Source organism: Rhipicephalus microplus, chromosome 1 (genome assembly GCF_043290135.1).
Source record: "Rhipicephalus microplus isolate Deutch F79 chromosome 1, USDA_Rmic, whole genome shotgun sequence".
Taxonomy (NCBI): Eukaryota; Metazoa; Arthropoda; class Arachnida; order Ixodida; family Ixodidae; genus Rhipicephalus; species Rhipicephalus microplus.
In genome coordinates this window covers 54,850,613-54,877,473 of record NC_134700.1, presented here as the reverse complement: position 1 = coordinate 54,877,473, position 26,861 = coordinate 54,850,613, and the positions used below count along the sequence as shown (strand labels likewise).

General features: G+C 47.9%; 1 protein-coding gene and 1 pseudogene across 4 annotated transcripts in view; one reads left to right on the top strand and one right to left on the bottom strand.

Annotated features, from left to right (window-relative positions):
• The window catches only part of LOC119178800 (glycerol kinase 5), a 409,569-nt gene that overhangs the window by 132,385 nt on the left and 250,323 nt on the right, over positions 1-26,861 (top strand). For all 4 annotated transcript variants that reach the window (XM_075868891.1, XM_037430055.2, XM_075868972.1 and 1 more), the window contains exon 7: positions 10,852-10,893. In XM_075868891.1, coding sequence (XP_075725006.1) covers positions 10,852-10,893 — 42 coding nt within the window. The remainder of the gene's footprint in view (positions 1-10,851; positions 10,894-26,861) is intronic.
• On the bottom strand, positions 2,085-8,450 carry LOC142770724 (uncharacterized; annotated as a pseudogene).

The following is a 26,861-nucleotide window of genomic DNA, read 5'->3' as shown; positions in this document are numbered from 1 at the left end:
AATGCTTTGATACGAGCAATAAGGAAGGTGCCTTACCTCGCAAAGAACGCTGTTCTTTATTGGAAAGAAGTTTTTTCGGCTGATGTTGTGGAGCCACTGCATACTGCTTGCGGAAGCCGTCGCATTTATCGTTGGTTATCATCAAAAGTGCGTAACCTTTTTCGCTGAGGTTGTTGCTGTCATAGGCACAAGAGCATGGCATAGCGCGCGCACGAAGGACAAATAACAAAGCGCGCGCTACGGTTGTTACGCGTAGCGTCGGCGAAAAATGGCGGGAGTGAAAAAGAAATAAACAAGCAAAGCGCAAGACCCACTCATCTCTAAGGGCAACTGCAAAGGAGACCAATCGTCGTGCCGAAAAAGTGTCGAAGGCTGAGAGGATGCGAAGGGGGGCGAGGAGGGAGAGAGGAGGTCGATCGCGGCGGCGAGTACAGTGGGTGGCGGTACTTTCTCAAGATCAAGGGACTTTACGCCGACCGCGCTCTTTCCGCCATCTTTCTGTTAATGCTGAATACACGCTGATATTTCCCTCAAGATTGGCACCCCGCTAAGCAGACTTGGTGTACATAAATAGCTTGCCGCTTAAACGTTGATGCCTGAGCGCCTTCGTGACTCAGAGTCTAAAGCCCCTCACTCAGGAACGAGATGTTGGACGGTCGATTCCGCGCGGCGGGAAATGTTTTATGGATCATTTATTTTTCTTTGTTGTGTTTCTATATTTAGATACGTATCCATATACGGTGAGTGAAGGCAGTGACAGATGCCGGCCGCAAAAACCAGCTGATGTATCCATATAACTGCTATCGCAATGAAATAAAGGAGGACAGAGAAGATACGGCATGAGCAAGCTACACAGTGTAAAGGACTGGGCAACTTCATTGCATGAGCGACCTAACTTTGAGCGGGCTTCGGCACCAGGTACTGATAAACCAACACAAAACTAAGCACGAAAACTAGGCAAAAGCCATCTGAAGAACTGCTTCATCCTGAATAACTGCTAAAGTCAAAGCACTCATTCATTCAACCTGAGTGTTGGTTCTATAAATACTTCCTATTTTAAGATATCTTTATAAAGAAACACTGAATCTATATATAGCCTGAAAGCGCATATCCAATAGGATATGCACTGTTAAGAATTGCAACCACTGCACCTTCACAAGGTATTAACATCCACCAGAGTTCTCGAAAAACTTTGGATTGTCCAGAAATTTTCCCTAGATGCTTCAGGGAAAAAAGAAGCATGCTTGCACAGCTGTAGTTTACCTCACCGTAGAAGCAGCACGCATTTGTTGTCATTGAATTTCTAGCTTCAAAGCCTCATTCAACAGTAAATTTTACTGTAGTAAAGCTTTCCCGAATTTCCTTGAAGGTAACATCACTCTGAAAATGTAAGAAACTTTCACGGGTACATTCAATGACGTTTCGCAGTCCAGTTGCGTGCCGTGCCATTGCAGCACCGGGGCCGCTTTTATGCCCCTGCTTGGGTGAGGGCGCTTTTAGTGGTTGGTCCTGTCTCTGTATCGAACTTCCGCCAAAGCTTCATGAGCAGCGGAGGTATTGAAAGACCCTGGTGGTACCTCGCGCAAACTGCGCTGATGTATGAAGATCTATCGAGATCATCTTAGAACTGTCCGATTCGATTACACGCACTTCGCGAACATTGCAGATTATACTGGAACATACTTGGCCACTAGCGATAAGTCAGGAGTATTCAGCGGCACATGTATAAATGCCGATGTGCGTCACCGGTTGTCAGTTTTTCGACGGCTGACGCTGTGCCCGCAAATATCACGGTACAGCGCTCATTGCATGCTGTAGTTTGAGTTATTTTCCAGCCATAAGTTCGGCTAAATAGATTTATTTTGGACATGGAGGCGGAAGTGTTGTAGGCCCGTGTGCTCAGATTTGGGTGCACGTTAAAGAACCCCAGGTGGTCAAAATTTCCGGAGCCCTTCACTACGGCGTCTCTCATAATCATATGGTGGTTTTGGGACGTTAAACCCCACATATTAAGATTTATTTTGGACACGTCATCACTGTCTTCGTCAATGTTACGGTAACGCGACACTATTGAATGCGCGCCAAGGAATAGTCAGCTCCCTTTTTTTTTCGTGTGCCTTCATTATGGTGCCTATCAGCAAAAATTAACTTGTCCGTTTGGCGGAACGCAGGCAAAACCACCTGCATAAATAATAAAAAAAGTGTGAACACACACACAGAGAAAGACGGAAATACCTATAAATGTAGAAAGAGTTCGAAAGATTAAAAAATAGATTCATAGTATAAAGAAATATTTGTGTAAACAGTGACAACGCGCAAAAATTGCACATTGCACTAAAGCTTCGGGGTGGCTAAATTTGTTGGTCGAAATTGAGTCAACACTCTCCCCCCCCCCCCCCCCCATCACAATTGCCCCGTCGTGCGAGATCCAAGTGCAGCTCTCTCGCTATGAACGGAAACCCCAAGACAGCTGCGGGGGAGCATATGAGACCTCCTTGCGGCATTTAAGATAGTGTGCTATTTGCAACGCCACAAAGCGCTCCGTTTGCTGGCAACCCTGGTTGAAAAAACAACGATGGTGCGCTTAAAGAGGGCAAACGCAGCACGTTCGCTTGACGCTGCGCTGAAGTTTCTTGATCGTGATGTGGGATCGCATTGCTTCGTCGAAGTTGAAAGGGGGCTGGCGGCGTACCACCTCATTCTCACTAGCTAAACAGCGAAAATAGTCGCGCGCAAACATCGAGCAACTTTGGCGAACCACATCAGATTCACTTCAAGGTAAAAAAACTATCTTACGAAACCAAGGCTGTGGAGGCAACTAAGGTTGCACGGCGGGCTTGTTGGTTATTCATGTTGTTTGAGGTATAGTGCATCCAGGACGGGACAGAGACGAAGACAGAAGGCAACCGCTCTTGTGTATAGTGGGCCTCTTCGAAAGGTCCTGGCACCTTTGTGTTGCGTTTCTACACTGCTGCAAGTAAGACCTTGTCAGTGCTTGAGGTAACTACGCTGCGATTCGGGCTGCCAATTGCATGGATCCCACTGAGTTCTATTGTCCTGTCAAAAGCTGAATACGTATGTCGCTCACTTGATTAGAAAACGGAGCTATGCCTTGGCCAGTGTATCTTGAGATAAGGTAAATTGTAGTTTAGATAGGGTTAAGAATGCTACTTTCTTTCCGTTAGCCGATTCATGTTATTAAGTTTCTTATGAATACGGCTGGGTGCTTCCGAACACTCGCTTGTTCATATTGGCAGTAGTTGATTTTCAAAGCAGATATATGGATGCACACTACGCACGCTGAGAATGCACGGGCAGGTTATACATATACACACATGAACATAGCTACACGCATGCTAAGCACGCGCGACTTTCGCGTGCACGTTTGTGCGTGTGTATGTACACGCATGCGCGAAATCAAGAATTTTGGGGGAAGGATTACATCGGCTTAGTTTGAGAGTGGGTAGCACTGTAGGACTTGCGCAGAAAACAAGCATATGTGCAAAATACGGTCACACACGTTATGCAACAAATTTTCCAAAGCGCTTTCTTATGTAAACAAAACTAGTAGTAGTAATAGACTTTTATTCAGCCACAATTTACAGGCCGAGCATTTCGACCGCCTGTGCGACCAGTCGACGCTGTTCTTCTTCCCCTTCGGCGCTGATTCAGTGGAGCCAGGAGGTAATGGAAAGGGATGGAGGAGGGTAATAGCTGGATTGCTCAGCAGTTGGGCAGTAAAACAGGCAGTGTGACAGGTCGGCATATGGGGAGAGACAATTTGGACAGCATGGGTTCGACCTATATTACATAAAGGAAAAGGCGAGAGGGTTATCAGGTAATTCATTTGAATGTGCCGTAGAGTTCGAGCCTCGAGCGCAGTGAGTGATGGATGAGGGGGAGGGTAGAGATGCTTGTCGAGCCGGAGCTGGAGATATACCTCCTTGATAGTTTGACGCAAGGAGATCTGCCCATTGTGATTCGCGGAGCTCTCTTTGTCTTCCAAAGGTGTGGGCCAGGGAATGAATGGTGCCCGGTGCAATATATTGCGGGCAAGCTGATGAACTAGCTCATTGCCGGCGATCTATTTCTCCCCCCTGTACCTACAGAATTAACGCCGTTCCCCTCCAGCATGTCTCTTCATATAAGTACCTCGGCGTTTACATTACCAACAATCTATCTTGGCACACGCATGTTACCTACATCTGTAATAACGCTAACCGAACGCTAGGATACTTACGCCGCAACTTTTCTCGCGCTCCGCTGTCCCTCAAAATTCTATTATACCGATCACTAATTCGCCCAAAGCTTGAGTACGCGTCCGCTATATGGGATCCCGTGCAGCAAAATTTAATTAACGCGTTAGAATCTGTTCAGAACCGCTCAGTTCGGTTCATTTGTTCTAATTATTCCCGTACTGCTAGCATATCAGAAATGAAATCTAACCTTGACCTACCCAATTTAACTGTCCGGAGGAAACTGGCGCGACTGCATTTTTTTCATAAGATATTTTTTCACAATCCATCAATTAAGCGAGACCTCATTTCACAACCGTCATACCACTCATCGCGCATTGATCATCAGCATAAGGTTGCCATTCCGTTTTGCCGCACCAAATTATTTTCAGCAGCCTTCTTACCGAAAACAGCCGCCGATTGGAACCACCTTCCCTCTTCCGTTGTATCAATAACAGACCCTTTGTTATTCTAGACTGCAATTTCTCAGCAATGCTTGTAACTATACGCAGTTTTCATTATCTATCTTTGTCTTGTATGTGCTTGAATTCTTATACATTTTTAGTTGACTTATGTTGCCTTCCTGATTTGCGCATCTGATACTTGTTTCTTTATTTTGTTTTTTTTTTCTTGTGTGTTATATATGTTGTACCCACCCCCTCTGTAATGCCCTACGGGCCCTGAGGGTATTCTAATAAATAAATAAATAAATTGCCATTAATACCTGAATGCCCAGGAGCCCAGCGGAGGAAGACAGTGGAGGATTGAAGAGCAGAGGCCGCTCGCTTGATCTCCTGTTGAAGAGCAGGGGGCAACGTATTGTTCTGTTTGTGATGGATGGCGGCATCAGAGTCTGAGTAAATCGTGTACTCGGGGAGAGAAGGGAGGGAGGAAAATGTCTGCATTGCGTGGATCACGGAAAGGACCCCGAGCGAAAGTACATTTGGCGGGTTCAAGAATGGCCCCCTGGTGTGCGTGTCATTTGCCGAAAGGTGTGGATGGTAGATAACGTAGCCACATGAGCCCCGAGGAGCCATGTATGATGCATCCGTGTAGGCAACTCCCTGTGTAGAGAGAGGAGGAGAATGATGTTGTGCTGCCGCATGATGCCGGCCAGCGTGAAGAACGGGGGACATATTGGATGGGAGGGGAAGGATGCGAAGGTTAGAAGCAGCGGTGCTAGCGGCAGAAAGCAAGGTGAGAACGGAAGTGGGAATGTGAGGGATACCGGCTTGGGCCAATAGTCATTAGCTTTGACGAGTGCGAGAAACACGGGCAATCTGAGAGTCGTGGTGCAGAGAAATAAGAGAACGTAATGGATGGAAGAGGCCTGTGGCAAAGAGCTTAGTAATAGAGGTAGCGACAGGGACGTTTAGAGCTGCCTTGTAGAGGCCTAATAGAGCTCTTTCGAGTGTGTTGAGTTGCGTTTGGGTGAATTGAACGTAGGGTACAAAGTACAAGAACTTGTTAAGGGAGAGCGTATGTGCATCCCGACACGCATGAGCCTCGTGGAGCCCCGACTGCCGAGTGACAACGTGTCGCAGGAGGTGAGTCACCGAGTGTCAAGTCCTCACAGTGTGATGTAGGGCCTGCACGTTCTTTGTCGTGTGCAAAGGGAAGCCAAGAACTTTGCATTGCTGAACAGTGGGGATGAGAGAGCTAGAAAGATGTAGGGCGATGAGGGTGTTATGGGAGCGCTGGTACGCAGACTGGTTTAGCAAAAGTAGTTCACATTTCTCCGGTGCAGGAGACAGGCAGCAGTAGCAAGAATAGAGGCGATAGTGTCCAGACCACGTTGCAAAGTATCCTGCACGTGGCCGGGACATCCAGACGTACACCAGAGAGTGATGTCGTCTGCATAAAAAATATGGTGGACGTCAGGTATTTGGGACAGTTGGGATGCAAGGGGGGCCATAGCCATATAATAAATAGAGTAGGAGATAGTACGGCACCTTGAGGAGTGCCGCGGGTGAGGGAGTGTGGGTTAGACAAATGAGTGTTGACTCTAAAGCGAGCAACTCGATTGGAAAGAAATGATCGGATGTGAGAATACATGCGGGAGCCACATGACAGGGAGCAGAGCTGAGCAAGTATGTGGTCATGACTCACGCCATCGAATGCCTTCTGTACATCGACGGTTATAAGAGCATGGATCTGACAAGAAGAAGTTGAAAGAAAAGTATGCTGAAGAACAAGAAACATGTCCTACGCAGATACATGGTGTCGGAAGCCAATAAGAGAAGGAATGAAAAACTTTTTTGCTTCAATAAAGTCAGACAGTCGAGTCAAGGCCAATCTCTCAAGAGTCTTGCCAACGCATGACATCAAAGAGATAGGGCAAAGGTTAGAAAGAGATGGAGGCTTGCCCGGCTTCGGAATCATGCAAATTAGAGAGGATGTCCAAGAGCTTGGAAGACAGCCGCTGTTCCATGCTTCATTGAATGTGTGTAAGAGAAATCCCTTCGCGTTGTCGGGGAGATTACGTAGTGTAGTATACGTTATATTATCCTCACCGGGAGCCCAGCTGGTTGATTGAGTGGCTAAGGCAGCTTCCAGCTCCCTGAGCGTGAATGGGCGGTCCAGGTCTGAGTTAGCTTCGCCACAGTAATCTGGGTAGGAAGGTGTGAGGGGGGGTGGGAGATACAGAGATTTTAAATTGTTTAAAACATCAGATGGAGTCCCTTGAGTGAGAGCATTAGCTAGGGTGTGAGCAACGGCAGGCTTGGTACCTAAGAGAGACTTAAACAGAGACCATGTAGAGCGAGAGGGCAGTGCGGAGTCAAGGCCGTCACACAGCGTGTTCCAACGAGACTGCTTGAGGGAAGTGCTGTAAGTGATAATTTCAGCCCACAGAGCATCAATGCGAGAGGAAAGTTGGACGTGGGGCTGGGAGCGGAAGGAGCGTTTCAAACGTTGATGACGTCGCCGTAAATGGAGGAAGTGAGGATCAGGGTCAGGAATGGGGAGTTGAAAACGAGCGCGGCGACTACAGGATGTCATTGCTACGGAGATCCGCGGCGCCCAGTGGTCGTAAGTTTTAAAGAAGTCAGATAAAAGGTCATTACGGAATGCTTCCCAGTCAGTGTGAGTGACTCGTCGTTTCCACCTGTTGTGGAAAAGAGAGGTGGTGATGTGTATGAGAAAGTGATCACTGAAAAGGTTTTCAGCGGACACCTGCCAGTGAAAAGTAAGGGAACTACGAGAGAAAGTGAGATCGGGTGTAGTGGAGCGCTGTGAAACAGTGCCCGCTCGAGTAGGGGTGCCAGGTGTATTAAAAAGGGTGAGATGACGTTCCTGGGCGAAGCAGTGTAGAAGGTGACCTGGTTTGAGTGTTTGGAGGTAACCGCAGAGCCTCTGAGGAGCATTAAAGTCACCCCCAAGGAGGATATGGGTGGTCGATGGAAGGGAGTGCAGGAATTTGCCAAGAGCACTAAACAAAGAGGACGTGACCGGGGGATTGCAAAAAGACATCAGAGCGAGAGGAATACGGGTAGATGGTTGGTAATAGACCACACCAACTAAATATTTCAGGAGTAGGGAGAGTACGTCTAGTGGTTCAACGAGAACGTCATTGTGTAGATAAATGAACACAAGTGGCGTTTCCGTCATAGTGTGATATGCACGGTAGCCCGGGACGGCAAGGGCTGTCCGAGTCTCCTGTATAAGGAGAAAATGGGGTAAGGTGGGGCGGGTGAGAAGATATTGGTGAAGAGGGGTCCTATTATGACGAAAATTGCGGCAGTTCCACTGCACGATTTCGAGGTCCTTTTCATACGCCATCTAGGTCCTTGAAGTAGAGGAAGCGCCTGTGCGTGCGCATTCTTCTTTTTTGCCGGGGGAAGCAACTGTTGCAGGGAGTTAAGCACATAGGTGAAAGATTCCAGTTGCTTGGATTGGGTTTTGAGGGTCATAAGAATTCGGGCAACTGAATTTTCTAGCTGAACCAAACGAGTGTGATGCGCAGTGGTGGTTGTTTCGACCATGTCGGCCAATTTGGTTACATGGGAGCTGGAGGTCGGGGTGGTGAGTGTCGCGAGTTGCTTATTTAGCTCCGTCAGTTGAGAGGTAAGAGGCATGTGGTAGTTGCGAGTGTCTGTGTCAGTGTGAGTATTTTCTGTTGTAGCTCATCTGAGACACGCTGTTGCTCGTGCTGGTTGTGCTCCAACATAGCCAGTCGCAGATCGAAGGAGCGGCTCTTGTTACTCAAGGATGGTGAAGGTGTGTTTGATGAAGAAGTGCACACGAGAGGTGTGTTCTTAACCTTAGCGGCGTATGAGCCCGGGGGAGATGTTGCGGGAGGTGAAAGGAGCTCATGCGCTGAAGAGGAGGGCGGCGAAGGCTGAGTGGCTCAATGCATGGCTGTGGAACAGAGAAAATCTGCTTTGGCGCAATCGCGTTGCTTAGCTAGAAGGTAGGGGCAGGTGGAGTCGTGAGATGAGTGGGTGTTGACTTGGCAATGGATGCACCAGGGTTGGGCACAAAGGTGAGCATCGGGATCTGCTGGTAAAGGAGACGCACAGCGGCGGCACTTGGCCGGAACGCTGTGTTGGGGGCATTGATGAGCACGGTGCCCTATAGCAAGGCACCGAGTGCAAGTAGGGGGCTTAGGTTTATGTGGACTTCATCGGGAAGAGACGCGTTTAAAATACACAAAGCAAGGGATGACGGTTCCAGCAAATGTTATGAGGACGGATTCAGTGGAGCACATCATACGTGCAGTGACTATGTCTGAAGTAAAGGATTCGAGGTCATGCAAAAGCTGAGATGGTGTGAAGTGACCACCGACGTTGTGTATGATGCCAAGACATGATATTGGAAGACCGGGGGCAAAGGCCTAATGGTGATCGGCTTACCATTAGGTTACAGACTTGTAAGGGACAGTAGGAGGTGGGCAGCGAGGGGCGAGTGCGTTTTCAAAAACACAAGGCTCTGAGCAGGTTTGGCCTGAAGGGTGACCTCTGCGCTGGTCTTGGGAGAGAGATTTGTGGCGGCTATGATGGTAAAAAGCAGGTCATTGAGAGGCAGTTTGGGCGTGAGTGTTCCAGGTGGAAGTTGGATTCCGACGGTGATGAGCTCGGAGCTTGGGCGGGCGGTCGAGGCAGGTTTTGGTTTGGCACTAAGGGTGTTCCAGCTGCCTTCGGGGGATGGCGTATTGTCTTCGTTGACCTGCGACACCGCGAAGTCCATTTCCGTCGAGTCCTCAGCTGAAGTGATGGAAGGCAAAACTTCGGCGATGGAAGGACTGATGCACGTCGAAACGCACTTATCGACAGACTCGGAATTTCCAGTGGGTAGGCCAGACACAGATACCATGGGAAGAGCAGCAGGCACGGTTGATTGCAACGCCAACGCTGCATTACGGCTCTCGGGTACCGGCGTTTGCGCGGCTATTAAGCTGGGAGTAGCAGAGACGGCACCAGCGTTGCACGTTGCTGGACCGTGCGCGCTGTTGAGGAACACTGCCTGTTGCTGTATTGCTGTTGGCGCGAGGCTGGTGACATTGCCAGATGTTGACAGCGGAGACACGGCTGTATCAGCGGTATGACCGGAGGAGGCTGGGCTTACCGACAGGGCGTCAGTTGTCGTTGGTGTTGAGTGCTGGGCGGGACGCTGCATCGCGAAGGTGCAGACATGGTGCGTTGGTATTAGCGCGGCGCCGCACTGCTTCATACTTTTTAAGGGGCCTGGGGGGCCAGCCTAGGGTCGTATCGTGGCCCGGGTGGTGTCGGTGTGTCCCGGAAGTCTTCTAGAAGGAATAGTGAGCTTGTCCAGACGCGGGCGGGGCCCGGTAATGGGCCAAGAACATGTGAAAGCGGAGCACTGTATGCAGCCAGCCAAACAAGACGGTGCCACCTGGTGGTCAACAAAACTATACTCAGTGCTTAGGAAGCCTGAATATTGATAAAAATTGATTGATTGATTTGTGGGGTTTAACAGCCCAAAACCACTATATGATTATATATTGATAAGAATACGCACAGACTAAATAAAAATGTACTCACAGAGGAGAATTAAGTCCTAGTTAAGGAATTGATTAGAACAAAGTACCGTAGTATCCGTCACCTTCCTTCCAATGCATAAATTTCTGATTTGCGACAGACTCCGTCGCGCGTCGCCTGCGTCCTTGGGGAAGTCATAGAACAATACCTTGCCCTCTTTCCACCGCCATGCCTCGCATTGCGGTGCTCTGCATTGGCCTTTCGACATCGCTTTCTTCTTTTTCGGTCTCGCGCGTGTGGCATTGCGAATAATAAAGGAACTATGCGGCCGCTTCTCCACGCGTGCGACGTGGTAACGAATCTCCTTTCAAGGTTTAGCCTGTCAGGGCCGTTTCTATGTGCAGCTGCTGGGTGGAGAGCACTCAGTTGGAGTTGCCAATATTCTAAACGATGCCGCATGGTCTTTCCGAAACGTGCTTAAAATTCCATGCGTTACTGTCGCATTCCTTTAACAGAAGCTAATCATATGATTAGCAAATGTATCAGTTACAGAGGTGTACTTCTGTTGCTCTGTGCATATGTAGTATCCCCTATCAGAAGCTTGCACAAAACCAATTTGTGATTTTTCATCGTGGTTCACACTTTCTCAATGTTCTTTTCTCTACTTTACGTTGCAGGTGGTGATGAGACTCTTATGGGCCCTCAAGAACATACCAGGGGTAAGCTAGTATACCTGTGCCTCTCACTGAAATGAACAAGAACATCTTGCTACCTGCTTGTTCTGTGAACACTGTTTCAGACTTGCTGATCATGCAACTGTAGTAGCCGAAAAGAACGTTTTCTGAATAGTAGAATGCGGTATGCTCTCCTTCTCAATATCTCGTCAGCACAAACTTTCACTGTTGACTTGAAGCCAGTGCTGCCTCATTGAAATTATTACTTTCAACCCCCACTTTCTGTAAACGTCGTGAATGAGCGCATGATAGCGTAGGCGGCCAAATGTAGTGCCAAGTGCTGTTGGGAATACGTCTGCTTATACCTGTCTTTTTATAATGAAAGTTGAATATGGCTAGACGAAATGAAAAACAGTTCATCCTTTCTTACGTTTTCGTATTCCCGGCATATCGTACGTGTAGATACCGCCCTATGGATTCTGCGCCGGATCGTAGAATATTCTACATAGTTTTGAAATCATATGTTTGGCTTGAGCGCATAAACGCAAAGAGCCGAGTTTATTCTGGAGCGCACTCGGCTATCGGTCAGCAGCGAAAACGCTCGAATGCTACACGCAGCGCGTGTAAATGCTGACTTGCGTTACCACAGAACAGTTTCTGGATGGCCGATGCTCTGGTCGCCACTATCATTGTACCACAGTGTATAAGAATGTTTTGCTGGGCTAGTTGGTTTATAATCTTAAAACTTGGAAGCGCAAAATCGATTAGGAAAGGAAGGAACGTATGTAGACAGGACTTGGCAAACACTCACAAGTGAGCTTTATTCAGAAGTGGGCCTAAATATATATACAGCCGAGTGGCGCACGCAGACGCATTGCGAATCAGATAGAATGCTAATAAGAATCGGTAGAGCAACATGTATTCATATTACAACCAGGTTTCGCAGAACAATTTTTTCTTACTGCGGAGCGCAATGGAAGTGTTACTACGACAACCACTTTCTTTCTGTTTGATGTGATTAGCCTACATTAGTTGTCGCTCCAAAGATTCAAGAAGTTGGCAGATCAAACTATGGATTACCGTGGTAGACCTTCATTATTGACAGGACCAAAACGTGTTGCAACCAAAGCTGAAAACCTCACTGTTCTTGGGCATGTTGCGCTACCACTAGGCATCTCCACTATCTATCGTCAACTCATGTTGTGCCTCACAGTGATATTTTTAACAGTGAAAGGGAACTTCTACAGATCGACGTGCTGTCACAGTTTTCTGCGATATTTTTTAGCGGATGTTGACCGTGTCTTGAATAATGTTTCGGACAGCGAGAAAGTTCTACGAGTTTTTAGGTACGTAGACGACTTTCTCGTAACTTTAAATACTAAGTCTTTCAGACGAATGATAGTGCTGTTCAGGATATTTTAAACCTGTTTACACTATAAAAAAGGGCTTCAACCTTACCCGTCATGAAATTCCCAACAATGAGGCCTTGCAGTTTAATTATTATATGCCTTTAAGCGAGCAGCATATCTGCTGGAAGTACTCTCTACGAGCGCAATAAGATCTTTTGTCTTTCGATTCTGCTTACAGCAAGGTTTTAAAGCAAGCTGTTGTCTCACGATGTCTTGGATTGGCGCTGACAAAGTCCTGTGTTCACTTGGCCCAGGATAGTTTTAATAGCCAGATTGGACACTTACAGGCAGTTGGGTTCCCCTGCTCGAACTTGATTGTGGTGTTCGAAACCTTCGTTCAAACACTGAAGGGAAAGAGGAGGCTTGTCTCTGCTCATGCAGAAAAAAAGCCAAAAGTGATGTCGTGTGTGAGCAAAGTGGCACACAATTTAAAGAATGTGACCAAGAGGTACAATGTACTTCTAGTTCTTTTCCGAGCCACATAAACTTGCAGGGCTATACCTTTGCATTACGGGACCACTTGAAAAGTTGCCGTGGGCAAAAATGCACGTATGACCCTACGTCATGTGCACAAGTATCGTGGGTGTTGTGTACAAAATCCCTCTCACTTGCCGAAAGGTTTACATTGGAAAAGCCCGTCGATATGTCAATGATCAGGCACTGGTACACGAGCAATCTGTTCTGTGAGACCTTTGCATGGGAACCAGTGCAGTCTAGCATTCAAATTCTGGACCGAAATGGAAGTGGCTGGCGAGATAACTAATGGAAGATTATCCCAATAAAATGAAAGAATATGATTGTATCAGTGACACTTACTATTGTGCTGCGCAGTAAGAAAAAGCTGTTCATAGAAACTTGGTTGTGATATGAATTTATGTTGCTCTTCTGATCCCGACTAGCGTTGCATGTGATGTGCATTTGCGCCTGCGTGCGTCATTCGACTGTGTATATTGTGGACCCCAACGCCATCGTAGCGCGTCTCCCGCTGTTGTTGGTTTGCCTCTGTATTAAGGCAGGCGCGTCGGCGACAATCGGCCAGGCGAAAGGTAAAGTCATCATCATAGAGTGAGCTCGATGATGATGACGAGTTCACAGGGACGTCAAAAAAGGAGATGTCGAGCGGAGATGTCGGTTGACGGCCATAGACGAGAAAGAATGGGGAATAGCCCGTAATGCCTTGCGTAGCGGTATTGTATAAAAAAGTCACGAATGGCAGGATGGTATCCCAGTTGGTGTGGTCGGCGTTGATATACATAGATATCATATCGGTCAAAGTTCGATGGAAGCGCTCTGTGAGGCGGTTAGTCTGGGGATGGTAGCTGGAGGTCGTCTCATGAATTGTATTACATGCGTGGAAGACGTATTAGAATAGTTTCGAGAGAAACGCCTTGCCGCGGTTGCTCAATAGGATGCGTGGCGCACCATGTCTCAGAAAGATTGTCTTCAGAAAAAAAAAAAAATGTGGCAATGTCCTCTGCCGATCCTGAAGGAAGTGCAGCTGTTTCGGCGTACCTTGTCAAGTGGTTAACTGCTGTGACAATCGAGGGCTTGCTGCTAGCTAATATTGGAAAACCGTAGAGGTCAATGCCGATGACATCGATTGTCAGGACACGGGCGAAGTTGTAGGAGACCGGCCGCGGAAGAAGTGGGTCGCTTGTGGCGTTGTCAGAGCAAGCATAATGCAGCGTATCGCGCTACGCAGGTGGAAAGCCCAGGCCAGGCAAAGCGACTGCGGATGCGTTCATAGGTATTTTGAAAACCGAGATGACCAGCCTTGGGGTCATCGTGAAACGCCTCTAAAATCTGCGCCTTTAGGGAACGAGGAGCGACAGGAACTCAGCGCTGACCTTGGGGGTAGAAGACAAAGCGGTAAAGGATTGAGTTTTCTGTTTTGAAGTTTCGCAGCTGTCGATGGTCGCGGGCGCTGTAAAGACGAGAGGAGCCCTAAAGGCGCTGCATTATAGAGCGGCAGTAAGTGGCGCTACGTTGGCGGGATGCAAACGTCTCGTTGCTGAAGGCAGAAAGTCGACAGTGGTGAGTGAATGAATTGACGAAGACGCTTTGATGGCGACAGTTGGCGACAGGCCAGGAGTGCCTGATGAGGAAGATAAAGAACAGTGGCTAGACATCGGCATCGTTGTGCTTTTTGCCGGATTTGTAGGTAACATCGAACTCGTATTCTTGGAGACGAAGTATCCAGTGACTGAGACGTTCAGACAAATTCTTCAACGTTGACAACCAGCAGAATGCGTGGTGGTCAGTGACGACGGTTAAGTGGCGGCCGTGAGGATATGGTTGAAACTTCTGATGGCCCAGACAACAGCGAGACGCTCCTGCTCAGTGATGATAAAGTTTTTCTGTGCTGCTGTGAGGGTGCGACTAGCGTATGCAATCACACATTCACCATAACGCTCTGCTCGTTGTGAAAGTACAGCGCCGAGTTCTCCGTGTCCGCTGGCATCACTATGGAGGAGAATGGGTGCGGTGTTATCAAAATGACAAAGTACTGGCTCAGACGTAAGGGCACGTTTCAATGTGTCAAAAGCCATTTGGCATTCGTTCGACCATACGTATGACGTTCCCGAAGAAAGGAGTTGGTAAAGTGGCGCAGCAATGGTGACGAAGTCTCGTATAAAGTGCTGGAAGTACGACGCAAGGCCAAGAAAGCGTCGGAGCTCTTTGGCGCGTTGAGGCACAGGGAAGTGAAGAACGGCGATAATCTTGTCGGGATCAGGCCAGATTCCATCTTTGCTGACGAGATGTCCGAGTACTTTAGTACTTTTGCTTGCAAAGTGCCACTTTTTGGTGTTGAGATGAGGACCAGCAGCTGCGAGACATGTCAGAACTTCATCTAGGTGCTACAAGTGCTGTTTGAATATTGAAGAAAATATTACGTATGTGCAAGTTGCTGCCATGCCACCTGCCTAGGTTCAGCATGCACATCGTGTTCTTGCGCAGTTCAACCTAGCAGCATTTGCACCACACTCGGCTATCCCAGCGCCAGTACCTGCGCCTGTCACAGCTTCAGCACTCTACGCCCCTTGGTGCTCGCCTTGCCTAATATTTTACTATTGTGGCATTCGGGGCCATATTTCACGATTCTGCCGGAAACGCCAGCAGGACGAACCCCGTGGCTACGACGTTTACGAAAGGGATACGAATTTGAATGTAAACATTTGACAGAAGTCTGTCTGGTTGGGTATGAAACTGGGAGATGATTTAGACTCCAACCAAAAGTTTTGAAGAAACCCGACGTTTCGAAACCGGCTTGGTTCCTTCCTCAGGGGTGACTGCGGAGGCTACGTAGCAGCGGCGTTTTCAAAGCACTCGCGGGGTAAGAAATGACCCCCCCTCTCTCTCTCGTTTTGCCGTGGAGCACAGCCCGTGTGTATGCACTGGGGGAAGGGTTCCGAGAGAGTGGTTGATGTTATGGACTGTCCTCTGTATGTGTCACTACACGAGTAACAACCTTCTCCTCCAGTTTGGCTTGCTTTCAAGGATGGCCGTCGGTTCGAAATTTCTCTGGTGATCTAATGTCTCGCCATGTTTGGCGATTGTGCTGCGCTCTTTGTAGAACTTCTGTTCATCGTTGGCATGCTGCTTCAGTCGTTGCGGTAGGTTTCTTGCCTATATACGGCGAGGGCCACTCAGCGCACGGAATTTTGTGACACCTGGGGCCCTGTCTATTGTTGGCCGGTCTTTCGGGCGGGGCAGGAGGCGGCCCAGCGTACCTGAAGGCCAAGTGCGATGCGAACCTCTTCCTTTTTGAAGATCCACGCCAAGATCTCGCTCGTTCCCTGAACCTATGTAACAGGTACGCGTTTCGGGGGGCTGCCAATTAAGGTCGATTGGGGTTTTCGTATCCTCTGTTGCTCTGCGCGGCGGGTGGCGGCTCGAATGAAGTTTTTTGGGTATCTGTTTTTTCTTAAATCCTCAATTACGCGGGCCTCTTCTTTCTTCCGCTCTGTGTTATTAGAGCATAAGTTCCTAGCTTTCTCGAGTAGCGTCGCGAGGCCTTGTGGCAGGCGGGGTGGGAAGAATCGAATTGAAGGTAGCGGCCAGTGTGCGTTGGCTTCCTATGGTAAGAGAACTCCAGGCCGTTGCGCTTATTTGCCACTTGGACGTCGAGAAAGGGCAGGCAGTGGTCACTTTCACACTCAGTCCTGAATTGTATGACTGGATGCACGGAATTTAGATGTTGTCTGAAGTTTCCAACTTCAGACGTCTTAATGACGCAAAAGCAATCGTTCATATAACGCAGAAAAATCTTGGGTCGCGACGAGAAGGAGCTGAGTGTTTTCTCTTCTATGTACTCCATGGTCAAGTTTGCCATCGTGATGGAGATGGAAGCTCCCATCGCGGTTCCACTGTTCTGCCTGAAAATAGCTCCTTTGTTGGAGAAGTACATACTGGACTGGCAGAACTCCAGTAGACGGCAGAGCTCGTCAACCGCCAAGGGAGTCCTTACACTCAGGCTTGCGTCCTCCTCAAGTGCAGATTGGCCAGCCGAGACAGCTAAGGGAACTGGCACGTTGGTGAACAATGAAACGACGTCAAATGAGACCATGCTCTCGTCATCGCTGATGCTCACATCTGACGCTAGCTGCACGAAGTGGCTGGAGTCACGGACATGAGTTGGTGTCTTCCGGGTTAGTAGGGCGAAGATTTGATGTAGAAAATTTGAGAGGGCTCAGCATGGGGAGGAAGTGAATTCTACAATCGGTCGAAGGGGAACGTCAGGCTTGTGAATTTTTGGTAGTCCATAGAAACTCAGTGCGAATTCGTTACGACAGGTTAGTCGCAGGTAAAGTGTTCTGAGATCCGGGTAATGCTTGAAAATTTCCACGAGTAGCTTGTTTAGCTCTGTCTGGGTTTGCTTCGTGGGGTCTTTTACTAGCTGCGTGTATGCATCCCCTTCTAAAAGAGCTGAAACCTTCCGATCGGAGTCCCCACTGTCCAACGCCACCGTTGAATTGCCCTTGTCGGCGGGCAAGATGACAATGCTTCGATCCCGTCGGAGTTCCCGAAGTGCCTGGTTCTCCTCTGTGGTCAAGTTGTTTTTTCTTTGTACCGGTAATTTCGAAAGGATCCCAATTGATTTCAGTCTAATTTCTTCTCTGGCGCCCGGCCTCACGCTTTGGACAGCTTCCTCTACAGTCGCGACAAGTTTCGGTAGATGGGGCGTCGTTGACATGTTATAGCCACGTCCTTTTGCCAGGACAGAAGTTTCCCGATCAGTGAGTGGACGAGATGAAAGATTGGTGAGAGACCTCGAATTTTGGATGCTTTGGGTGGAACTCTGGTCCAACAGGTAGGAGAGTTTCTTATCCTGGGGGGCATTCGGTGCCATCCCCAAACCAGTAGCAGTGACGTCCTACGACATGTTCCTTCTCTCCGACTTCTCCACTCGCCACCCCTCGCCCCTACTATCCCGGATGCCACCGGTACCCTTCACCTCTGCGACGCTCAACATCTCCTCTGAGACTGGCTGCACCTACTTCTTGTAAAGAAGAGGAAGTACTTCGGCGCAGAGGCAGCAGCATTGAGCGTACAGCAGCGGCACGAGCTCGGAAATTGCGGCTGGTGCATCGCCTTCCAAGCCTTCCAAGCATCAACCTTTCTGCTATATAAATCTCCTTTATAATTGGTGGAGCCGTGCTTGGTACCGTCTCCTATACCTTCCTGCTATCATCCTGAAACTCCGTTCTCGACAGCTACCTTCTGCTATGCCGAACACCGATCAGCAGATGCTTCCATCTCTTCCGGCCACCTTTCCAGACAGTGTTCCTTAGCGGGAGCCTCTGATCTTTAGCGGAACAGACGACAACAACGTTGAAGATTGGCTCTCGACTTTCGAACGAGTGAGCGCTTTAAACAGATAGACGGACGCGGATAAGTTGACACTAGTGTTGTTCTACCTCGTGGTTGTAGCTAGCCTTTGGCTTAGAAACCACGAGGCAGACGTTCGAACGTGGCTGCAATTTAAAATGTCGATTGTAGTGGTCTTCGATCGACCCGCCGTCCGGAAACTTTGTGCCGAGCAACGTTTACGCACATGCGCACAAGAAACGGGTGAAACCTTCACTAGTTACATGAAAGACGTCATCGATTTGTGCAGACGCTGAACGCCGCAATGATGGAAGCTGAAAAATGTAAGCACATCCTCAAAGGGATTGATGAGGACGCTTTTCAAATGCTCTTGGCGAAAAGCCCGACCACTGTTAACGACGTAATTAGCCTCTGCCAAAGCTACGATAAATTGCGGAAGCAGCGAGCTCTGACAAGATGTCCTCTAGCGCACGATTTGGCATCACTGTCTAGTGTGATAAATGGTCATGACCAAGCGCGTCAGTAATAGCTGAAATAAAAGCATTTGTGTGCGAAGAAGTCGCACGACAGCTTTCCTTGGTGCCCTTCACACCAGAACCTACCACAACTTTACCGTCGTCTCTTCATGGCATCATTCAAGGAGAGGTTGCCGAGGCCTTACCAGCTGCTCGCGAGCATAATCTTGTGGCTGCTCCTCTCACCTACGCCGCGGCTGCAGCCATGCCAACTCGCAAGGCGCCTGCGCGTTCATTCCAGCCTCGCACGGGCTATCCCCCAGCTCCAGTTCACTGGACCAGCACTAACACCACCAACCCATGGCGCCCCTCGACAATCGCCGGATATGTTACGCTTGTCGATACCCCGGACACGTCGCAAGGTATTGCTGCCGCCGCATGCATATCACCAATGAAAACCGCCGTGAGGCTTTCTTTCCGCTTGACTGCAACGCGCAATACGGTTTCTCCGCTCCAATGCCAGTCCGCTACCAGGACGACCACCACCCTCGGTCGGGACGTCTTTGCTCGCCCTCTCCATGCCGCCGCTCGCCTTCTTCTATGCGTCGATGGCCCACGCTTAACGAGGAGGAAAACTAGACGACGCAGTTCCTGAGGCAAGAACTGCGCAAGTTTCGGTTTGCCCAAGTCTTCATTTGTCACCTACCAATGCTATTGATGTGTTCGTCGAAAATATCTCTACTGTCGCTCTTGTAGATACTGGTGCAGCTGTTTCTGTTATAGATGCTGGATTTTGCCGCTCAATTCGTAAGGTTACGACACCTTTCTCCGGATTATTGCTTCGCACAGCCAGTGCTCAATCTGTTCAACCGACCGCAGTATGTACAGCCGGCGTGACAATTCAGGACGTTCTGTATACGATAGAGTTCATCGTTCTTTCATCGTGCTCCCATACTATTATCTTGGGATGGCAGTTTTTGTCGTGTCATAACGCCGTAATCGCCTGTGCTAGGGCTGAGGTTGAATTTTGCTCACTGGATGACCAAGCGTCCGTCGACACCCAGTCTGCCGCTAAACTTGTCATTAACGATGACACCTACATCCCTCCATGCTCTTTTGCGTTCGTGCCAGTTTCATGCAGCGCCATATCCGACGGCACGGTCTTCTTCACACCATCTCCAATATTCGTCGCCCGAAGAGCCCTCCCCCTGCCTTTTGCTGCTCTCGACCTTGTAGAAGGCTCAACTACAATGCCAATTTATAATCATGAGTCGTTGTCTTTATCTCTACTTTGTCATGAGTGCCTCGGCCACGTCGAGACAATTAGTTCTATCAGAATTATATCCGTCCCCGATGAGGCCCCTTCTACCTCCGTCTGGGAATTGGCTGTCGTCCCAGCGGCTGACTCAATGTCGGCAAACATATTTCAACCATTCATCGCTGCAGATTTGACATCTTCGCAGCGTTTACAACTCCTCACCATTCTTGAGTGCTACTGCCATTCTTTCGACGTTAAACAAACATCTCTCGGCTGTGCCTTAGCAGTAGAACACCACATCGACACTGGGTCCCACTCACCGCTGCGACAACGACCGTATCGCGTGTCCGCTACAGAACGCCACGTCATTGCTGATCAAATAGACGACATGCTTCGCAGAGGCCTCATTCGACTTTCACAGAGCCCATGGGCGTCTTCGGTGGTTCTCGTCAAAAAGAAAGACAGTTCTATTCGTTTCTGTGTAGATTTCCGGCGATTGAACAAGATCACGCTAAAGGATGTCTATCCACTACCGCGCATTGACGATGCTTTGGACAGTTTACAGAGTGTTGAGTTCTTTTCCTCGTTAGACTTGCGGTCAAGCTACTGGCAGGTGTTTATGGTGGAGGCTGATCGCCCCAAAACCACTTTTGTCACGCCAGACGGCTTATATGAATTCACTGTCATGCCCTTCGGACTTTGAAATGCACCTGCAACGTTCAAACGAATGATCGACAACATCCTGCGTGGACTAAAATGAAAGATATGCTTGTGTTACCTCGATGATGTTGGGGTCTTCGCCCCTAACTTTGACACCCACTTACGTCGCCTTCAGCACGTCCTTACTTGCTTGACTAACACCGGTTTGCAATTAAACCTCAAAAATTGTCGATTTGCCATGCGTCAACTGAACATTTTGGGCCACGTTGTTTCCAAGCAAGGTGTCTTCCGGATCCCGTGAAATTGCGAGCTGTTATGGCGTTTCCTAAACCTGCCACCATCAAAGAACTTCGAAGTTTCAATGGCGTGTGTCTGTATTTCCGGCGATTCATCGGAAACTTCGCATCTATTCTATCACCTCTCATGCAACTTCTCAGCAATTGTAAAGACCTCTTATCGTGGTCCCCTGCCTGCGACGAGGCTTTCACCACCTTGCGACGGCTTCTCAGGACGCCACCCATTCTACGCCATTTCGATCCTGAAGCTCCAGCTGAAATCCACACCGACGCCAGTGGTGTAGGCCTGGGTGCTGTGCTCGCACAGCGTTAACTGGAGCATCAGGAATACGTTGTGGCATACACTCGTCGCACACTTACGAAGGCTGAGAGCAACTACAGCGTCACATAAAAGGAGTGCTCGGCCATTGTTTGGGCCCTTGGAAAGTTTCGCCCATATCTATATGGTTGTTTTTTTGACGTCGTGACCGACCACCACGCGCTGTGCTGGCTTTCGACGTTCAAAGACCCATCTGGCCGCCTCGCTCCCTGGGCGTTGAAAATTCAAGATTATGACATACGCGAGGTTTATCGGTCAGGACGGAAGCATGTTGACGCCGACGCCCTTTCCCGTTCCCCCCTGTCACAGGATGCCACAGCTGACTCCGCTTGCGATTCCACATTGTCATCTCTTGACTACGACACCATTGCTATCGAACAACGCAATGACCCGTGGGCTGCGTCTCTTTTCAATCATCTCTCCGACACTTCTGAACTCCCAAAGACGCAAACGCTCCGGCGCCAAGTTCCCCATTCCTCGATACGTGAGACGCTTCTCTATCGACACAACTATGCACCAGAGGGACGCAAGTGGCTGCTCGTTGTTCCACGAACCCTGTGGTCGCAGATTTGTTCCTCTTTCCACGCTGACCCACAATGTGGCCACTGAGGAGTCTTCAAGACCTACGAAAGGCTTCGACATCGTTGACCAGCCATCAATCTTGGGGCCGCAAGGACCACGTGACCACACCGGGGACTACTTAAGCGCGCAGCACTTTGGCTTCGTGGGATTCGGAGCCGGCACTCTTGCCGACATGCAGCTCACGTCACTTTTGTTCATGCAGGTTGGTCCTTTTAGTACTGTTACTTGTTCTGGGCTGTTATGTGCTCTCCCGGCTCCTCCCACAAAGTTTTGTGTTGCCCAGCATTGTTACAAGCATGTCTGTCGGAAATGCTCCCGCAAACGGTTCCGCCTTTTTACTAATAGAGTTCTTTACCTATTTTTGCTTCTGCTGGTTTCTGGGGATGTGGAACTTAATCCAGGCCCTCTTACAAAAGACGAATTGGCCTTACTGAAAAGCCTTCAGGATGACCAAGCAGAAATAATTAACAAGCTGAAATCTATCGATGCGAGCTGTTCGAAGCATCAAGCAATGATTAAGGAAATCAATGAAAAGCTAGGCAAAACTACACAAGAGTTTGAAGGACTAAACAAATCGGCATCGGAGCAGGCGAATGTGATCACTAGTTTGACACAGCGTGTGAAAGACTTGCAAAGTAGAAATATCAGATTAGAAAATCGCAGCCGACAGCAAAATCTTGTGTTTTAAAGTGTCGATGACAACAACCGAGCCGAGACTTGGGACCAATGGAAAACTTGATCACAAGTATTTGTAAAAAAGAACTTCAGATCGATTTGCACTCCATACTGAAGGCCCACCGTGTGGGCCGGTATACTGAAAGTGGGAAAAGATCTATTGTTGTCCATTTCTCTTCATACAAAGAAAAACAAAGCGTACTAACTAAGGCAAAAAAGTTTAAGGGCTCGCCTTACAGTGTCGATCAAGACTATTCTCCCGAGACCCGAGACATACGTAAGCGATTGTGGGAATTCGCGAAAGCGAAACGAACCGATAAAGAAGAAGTAAAGCTTAAGAGTGACCGGGTTGTCATCAATGGCCAAGCAGTCGTTTGGGATAAAGAAAAAGAAGAAGTTGTGAAAGTGCGCAAACAGTGACAAGTTGTTGTCAAAAGCGGTGCCCGTCGCGACCTTGTCGCCATTGTAATCAATTGTAGGAGCCTGGTAAATAAAGTCGAAGAATTTGCCGGATTAATCCATTCTTTCAAAGCTGACATAGTATTTGGCACAGAGTCTTGGTTGAACCCGTCTATTCGTGATAGTGAAGTCTTCCCAGATGATTTTATAGCTTATCGGAAGGACAGGCCTAGCTTAGGCGGGGGAGTCTTTGTACTCGTTCACTGCTCACTGCATTCATCAGCGCTTGATATTGGCCATGAGAAATTGGAATCAGTTTGGTGCTCCGTCAGATTAGAAGATAATTCTTCTTTTGCCGTCGGGGCGTTTTATCGACCACCTGCCTCCGACATTAGTTCATTACAACTTTTACATGAAACTATTTCCGATATTTCTGGTGAAATCTTTCTTCTTGCTGGAGACTTTAATTTGCCAGATCTGCTTTGGGATGACAGCACATGCACGTGCAAAACTGGTAGCCGTGTTAACAGCGAGATGAAGAAAATCGTTAATGTTTTTGGGCTCTACCAGTATGTGCATCAGCCAACCCGAAATGGCAACATTTTAGACTTGATGTTTTGTAATGTCCCCACTATTGTAACTTCTGTGGATAACGTTCCGAGTATAAGTGACCACACCGCGGTCGTCGCGGGTATTAGGTTTGACAAGAACAAGCCAAAGAGGCAACCTACAAGGAAGGTATTTCTTTTTAGTAAAGGTGACTGCTCAGCGATGTCACATGCACTTTCAAATCATCTGCCTGTTTTCGAATGCCTTGCCGAATATTCTACACCACAAGAATTGTGGTGTACCTTTAAAAGTAAAGTAATGGAACTCATAGATATTTACATATCAAGTGTGCATTCTCGTGGAATGAATAGCCGCAAAAAGGCTTGGATTACCTCACAGTTATTAAGAATAATTAAAAACAGGCAGCGAGTATACCGTAGCTTCAAAAGAACGAAGGCAAAAAAACACTTTGACAGGTTAAGCGCCCTAACGCGTGAATACAAAGTTATGGCAAAAAATGCGAAGGCGGGCTACTTAAATAGTCTAAACAAAGAAATGAAAAGAAATCCCAAAATGTTCTGGCGGTACTTAAAACGTTGCGGGTCGGATGCTACCGGTATTATTGAAATCCAATATAATAATCAAGTGTTCTCGGAAGATATAGACAAGGCGAACTGCCTTAATGAATATTTTCGCTCTGTATTTTCGCCAAAGACTGATGAATACTGTGATATCCCATGTGTATATCCCGTACCCTTAATGCAGCCTATTGAGCTTAGCGTGGACAGCATTCAAGCCTTTCTCAGTAATCTCGATGAAACAAAAGCGAATGGTCCTGACGGCATTCCTCTGTGTGTTTACAAACATTGTGCTTCCCCTGTTTCCATGTATCTTCATTTAATTTACTCGAAGTCTTTATCTAGTGGTGTCATACCAGATGACTGGAAGATGGCCCATGTTGTGCCGATCCACAAAGGTGGACCCAAAAAGGAAGCTGTCAACTATAGACCAATTTCATTAACATCAATTGCCTGCAAAGTACTTGAGCACATCTTGTACAAGGAAATAATGCGACATATAATGCACTACAAATTGTTAATAGAAAATCAGCATCGATTCCGTAAAGGACTATCTTGTACCACGCAGCTGGTTGAATTTTATCATGATTTATCCTCTAGTATTGACGAAAATGGGCAAATTGACTGTATTTTTCTTGATTTCCAAAAAGCTTTTGATTCGGTTTCGCATGCGCTCCTTTTGCAAAAGCTTAAGTTATTTAATTTAGACCCAAACGTGATAATCTGGATAGAAAATTATTTAAAGCATCATCGCCAATGTGTTGTTTTGAATAAAAAAGCATCCAGTTATGTTGACGTGACATCAAGTGTGCCACAGGGCTTCGTTTTGGGTCCTTTGTTGTTTTTAATTTATATCAATGATATTTCGGTTGGTATCTCATCGTCTATCCGGCTTTTTGCCGATGACTGCATAGTCTACGGGAAAATTAAGAGTGAGCAGGATTCTTCCCAACTTCAAAATCACTCGGTGCGTATTCATGACTGGTGTACAACGTGGAAAATGTCTGTGAATTTTAATAAGTGCATTAACCTTTGTTTTTCAAAGAAGACAAAGAAGATCGAATTTAGATATTGTATAAATGGTGTGCCAGTTACCACGAAGACAACTTACAAATACCTGGGTGTGTTTTTTTCTTCTGACTGTTCATGGAATGTACATGTTGATTATGTTGTCGCGAAAGCTGCGAGGGTGTTAAATTTGATTCAGCATAACTTACGATGTTCGCATCAGCGACTTAAAGAATGTGCGTATTTGACGTGTGTACGACCAGTCTTAGAGTACGCCTGCGCTGTGTGGGATCCGGCGCTGGTATATCTTAGTGATAAAATAGAAAAAATACAGAACAGGGCAGCAAGGTTCGTCCTGGGACGGTATCAATGGCGGGAAAGCTCTACTGCTATGAAACAAGAATTGAATTGGGAACTGCTTTCATCGCGTAGAAGAAAATTGCGATTAAAACTTTTATATCTAATATTTAATAATAAAACTGGAATCAATAAGGATATGTATTTGCAGACGCTGTATTATTTGTCAAATCGAATTGATCATCCTTGAAAACTGAGGGAATACCGTCCCAGGACTGGAATTTTCGCAAATTCTTTTTTTGTCAGAACAATACATGAGTGGAATGGGCTCACAAGTGTACAAGTGTCTGCAGTAAATGAAAACTTGTTTCTTTCGAATCTGTAACCCCCCTGCTATAACGCCTTCAGGCGCTGCAGGTATACTTCGAAGAAAGAATAATACTACTGGCGTGGTATGTATACCTTAGTCCGCAACTTTGTCTGCTCCTGTGCCGAATGTCAGCGCCGAAAATCTCGACCACACGCTTCCGCCGGTGAACTGCAGCTTTTACTATGCCCTTCATGACCCTTCGAACGGGTCGAAATAGATATTTATGGGCCACTTCCATTGAATCCGACTGGGAACAGGTGGATAATAGTTGCTATCGACCACCTAACGCGCTATGCTTAGACTGCTGCTCTTCAAACCGCTACAGCACAGGAGGTTGTCACTTTCCTACTGCGTTATTTTGTGTTGCGTTATGGAGGCCCTCAAGAACTCCTCAGTGACCGTGGCCGCGCCTTCTTGTCCGAGGTTATTGAAAAATTGCTCGCTGAGTGTGCTATTGTACATTGCCCTTGTACCGCTTACGACCCTCAAACCAATGTGGCTACCAAGAGCTTTGATCGTACTCTTGGTGACATGCTATCTATGTATGTGACGCCTGATCACTCTAACTGGGACTTAGTTCTCTCATTCATTACATACGTGTATAATACGGCAACGCAAGTGACAACGGGCTTCTCCCCTTCTTACCTCCTCTACGGCCGTCACCCCTCCCACACCATTGACACCATTCTGCCCTATCGACCGGACGCGTTGAAGTGCCTACCGATCTTGGACGCCGCCAGACATGCAAAAGAATGTCGCCAGTTAGCTCGTTGCTTTTGCCTGCGATGACCAAAACAGGCAAAAAGCAATTCATGATGCCCAGACCTCAACTCCCGTTTTTCTTCCGGGTGCTCTTGCGTGGCTGTCAGTGCCGCATCGCATACCTAGGCTCTCTTCCAAACTTCTGCCAAAGTACGATGGGCCACATCGTATTCTCGAACAAACTTCGCCAGTAAATTACCTCATTGAGCCTCTTACGCCACTGTCAGACTTGCGGCGTCGCAATCATGGGGTTGTACACATCCAGAGGCTCAAGCAGTACCACGGTTCAACGCTGCCTGCACAGGACTAAGTCGCCAGGATGGCTCCTTTTTTTCTCCGCGGGGCCATTGTAAATAAGAGGAAGTACTCCGGCATAGAGGCAGCAGCATCAAGCGTGCAGTAGCGGCTCGAGCTCGGAAATTGCGGCTGGTGCATCGCCTTCCAAGCCTTCCCAAGCATCAGCCTTTCTGCTCAATAAATCTCCTTTATATTCTGACTAATACTCGGAAAACTATCTGGTGCAGTTTTTCGAGTGAAAGCTGCATCGCTCGAACAAACACCAAGACC